At 51.8% G+C, this 3,982-nt stretch overlaps 1 protein-coding gene across 1 annotated transcript; it reads left to right on the top strand.

Annotated features, from left to right (window-relative positions):
• Positions 1-2,476: 2,476 nt before the first annotated feature.
• Positions 2,477-3,728, top strand: LOC117836616 (chitinase 8). The gene is made up of 2 exons (XM_034716083.2): positions 2,477-2,948; positions 3,228-3,728. Exons 1-2 carry the CDS (start codon positions 2,566-2,568, stop codon positions 3,592-3,594), a joined length of 750 nt encoding a protein of 249 aa, XP_034571974.1. The 5' UTR covers positions 2,477-2,565; the 3' UTR covers positions 3,595-3,728.
• Positions 3,729-3,982: the final 254 nt, after the last annotated feature.

Below are 3,982 nucleotides of genomic sequence, written 5' to 3'. Positions count from 1 at the left end.
TTCTACAAATATGCTACATAATGTATGCATTTCTTTTTTCAAGTCAAGTTTTGGTGATGACTTTCCACGCTTAGCGTATCTATAGTGGCTCCGCTAGCTCCAAGGCTCGGGGGCTAAGCGCCAATTACTACTTGGAATATCTCCAGTGGCTCAGCTAGCTTCCAAGCTCCGGGGCTAAAGCACCAATTACTTTTTGGAATACCTCCGGTAGCTCCGCTAGCTCTCAAACTCAGGGGGCTAAGTGCCAATAACTGCTCGACGTGGCTCCTACGGCTCACCTAGCGCATAAGCTTGGGGGCTAGATGCCGCAAAACTACTCGGATGATGACTTGTGTGAAGATTAAAAACCCTCAATTGATTAATTAATCATTCCAAGGCTCAGGGGCTAATAAGCTACACCCAACAGTTGATTTTTCTTCAAGATGAAACAAGAAGATTCAAGATTTTATTGACTCTCAGCCTGATTCTTCGATTCAACTTGAGGCTTGGGGGCTACTCCATATGGTCAGAAGCGAGAAGCGTCGGACGAAGCATATTTTCTTTTCCAAGTTCCAGAGAGGTTTTGGCCAGAAACCCTTGAGCACCGAATGATCCGGTGGCGCATCGGATGAAGCATCAGATGAATTTTGATAGGGTTCCAATAGATATATGCGTCAGCAGGGGGCACCGGATGTTCCGATGCCTGCCTAACTGTAACCATTGGAACATCCGATGGTGTACTTCAACTAGCCGTTGGAGTAACGACTCTTTGAGATCCTTGGGCTATTTATACCCTCATCACTCGCTCATTTGGAGTTGCTGGAGTGTCCAGGTGTGCATTCAAGATCACGACTCATCAAGAACACATCCATGCCACTAAAAGTGCAAAAGTGGTTGATCCAAGGCTTATCATATGCTTAAAGAGTGATTAGTGCTAGGATAGGCCTAGAGAGAGTGAGTGCATGGTGCTCTACCTTGTGACTGGTTTAAGGAGTGACCATCATTGTAAGCTAGGTGTGCCAGCACCTTGGGGCCTTGGTGGCTCACCGATAAGTTTTCGACCCTCCGGTTTAGTGTGGAGCGGCGACGACGACCGTGTGCGGCGGACGAGGAGACCCCTTTATTCCTTTGTGGAGAAGCTCCGTAGTGGATATGGCACCAAAGTGACTGGAAGAGAGGGAGTGGTGAGCCTTGCCTTGGTGGCAAGCTTCTCATCCGGCTTGGCGAGAGGCTTTGTGGCGAGCCCAAGACCTTGACCGGGAGAGAATTGGTGACCGGGAGCATATTCTTGGTGGAGCTCCAACGTGGGCTAAGGTTGGTATTTGCCTATCGATACAACGGGATAAATCATCGTGCCATGTTAATTTGCATTCTTCCTAACCCACTCCTTTACGTTTCCGCATTTCATACTTGCAACTTGAGTGCTTTACTTACTAGAGTAGTATCTTGATAGGATTGGTTCTAAGTTGCATAACTTGTTTTGGGTGGGAAGAATCACTAGATCAACTATAGATTGCACATCTAGATAGCATGATCTAGTTTATATTTTGAAGCAAATAGTGGAAGTTATAGGCTAAGAATTTTAAATTTGCCTAATTCACCCCTTCCCTCTAGCTACGAGCACTGATTCCTTACAGCTAGTTTTGCGGATGCACCCTGCTATATTCGATTTACTTAATAGGTGAGCAAGAGCATGTTAGATTGTGCTGGTGTTTAGGTCTCAATTGCATGAGATTGGTGAGGTTATACCTCAAAGGTGGGTTCGCAGCCTTTGTAGATGAGCATGAAGGAAAATATGGTGACCCTTATAAAAAAAAGAAACTCGTGACCGGATCAGCTGGATCCAGAAGTTGAACAATGATATGTCAATACATTACCATCCATCCGCTGCGCACGGAAAATTTGCAAGCTTATCTCACAGTCGATGCATGCGCCGTGCAAGTCTGATAAAACCATGCACACACACCACCAGTGAGAACTCAATCAAGCTGCTAGTCCACCGCCCACCGGCCGGCTTCCGCGAGGAGCGCACTCACATGAAATGAAATTCATGCCCCGCTAATCGGGAAGTCTTCGAGCGTACTCCAAACGCTGTGGAAACCTTGTGTTTCATTTAGTTTGTGCAGCGGACTTTTGTGGTTGTGTGCAGGATATATACGGGAAGCGTCGCCCGTACGCTGCATCGATGTCTCGCCCTTATCCGCCAAAAACATCTCTCGTGCGTCCTCGCTATTGGTCAGAGAAAAGTCAGAAATAATCCGAAAATTGCTTACGTATTTTAGGCGTTGCAGAAATTTCTGGTTGACTAACAGGTAAACCCGCCCGAGAAAAAGAAAAACAAAGCCCACCCGAGACAAACACATCGTTGCGTACGCGGCGGCCAAGTCTGACGGGAAGGCACGCGGCAACCGTGCTCATGCAACGTACTCCTGCCGCGTCCCGCGCCACCGTCCTGCCTCGTGGGCGCGCGCGGCTATAAATGCTGCGGCAAGCCCATGAGCTTGGCCACCATCCAGACCACCAAGCGTTGCAGCTACGAGCAGCGATCCGAGAGCGCAAGCAAGTGAAGAGACGAACCCAGCTAGCATGGCGAGGCTGGCGCTCGTGGCGTGCGCCGCGGCGGCGATGGCGGTGCTGCTCGGCGTGGCAGCGGCGGACGTGGGCTCCATCATCACGCAGGACGTGTACAACGCCATGCTGCCCAACCGCGACAACTCCATCTGCCCCGCCAACGGGTTCTACACCTACGACGCCTTCATCCAGGCCGCCAACTCCTTCCCGGGGTTCGGCACCAGCGGCGGCAGCGACGAGGCCAACAAGCGGGAGCTCGCCGCCTTCTTCGGCCAGACCTCCCACGAGACCAACGGCGGTGCTGCTGGTCAGTACACATGGGGGTACTGCTTCAAGGAGGAGATCAGCAAGGCAACCTCTCCTCCCTACTACGGACGGGGACCCATCCAATTGACAGGGTAAGTAATATAAACCAAAATATATAGCTGATCCATATACGCAAACTGCAATTAAAACATATATACCATCTGGACGAACACAAATTTGTTTATCGAAGTGATCGATCCATCGCACGTAGGATATCTTCTTGAAAAGTACACGAGTGTTGACATCTTAGCCACCGATTTCGACCTGGTCCAAGGTCTCGTTTTCGCGCCAGATAAATGAGTTGTTAGCAACGTCAGCCAGCAGTGTGTGTTATCTGCAACAGATTAATGGTTGCTACTCCATGGTCGCAGGCAGGCCAACTACCAGCAGGCTGGGAGCGCGATCGGCGCCGACTTGGTGGGCAACCCGGACCTGGTGTCGACGGACCCCGTGATCTCGTTCAAGACGGCCATCTGGTTCTGGATGACGGCGCAGTCGCCCAAGCCGTCGTGCCACGACGTGATCCTGGGCAACTGGACGCCGACGAGCGCCGACACCTCCGCGGGGCGGGTGCCCGGGTACGGCGTGATCACCAACATCATCAACGGCGGGCTCGAGTGCGGCATGGGGCCCAACGACGCCAACGTCAACCGCATCGGCTACTACAAGCACTACTGCGACATGTTGGGCGTCGGCTACGGCGACAACCTCGACTGCTACTCCCAGCAGCATTTCTGATCAGCTGTGACCTGTGGAGCCGTTGCTATATCATATTAGCATCTCTGTGGTGATCTCTAGTTCTCTAAGAATAAGTGGCCTATGCGCCATCTTTAATTTAATAAATAAAGGCCTATCCAAAGCATTTAGCATTCTACGACATCCCACACAAAGGCCATCAGACATCACTGCATCGTCCTGGGCCAAATCTTGGGCGAGGGGACATGGCCCAATTCGGCCCATGTCACCCCGTTCCTTCCACCGGCGACCCACCGACGACGCTCCAGGCCGTTCCCCAAATCCAACAAAACCCTCGCCGGCCCGTTCCGTCCGGCCGCCGGGGCCGCATCGGCATGGCGACGCCGCCGTTGCTGGTGGACGAGCTCGTCGAGAAGGACGACAGCAGGCT

This window comes from Setaria viridis, chromosome 9 (genome assembly GCF_005286985.2).
Source record: "Setaria viridis chromosome 9, Setaria_viridis_v4.0, whole genome shotgun sequence".
NCBI lineage: Eukaryota > Viridiplantae > Streptophyta > Magnoliopsida > Poales > Poaceae > Setaria > Setaria viridis.
Note: the sequence above shows the minus strand (reverse complement) of the source record. Positions and strands in the feature narration are given on the sequence as shown.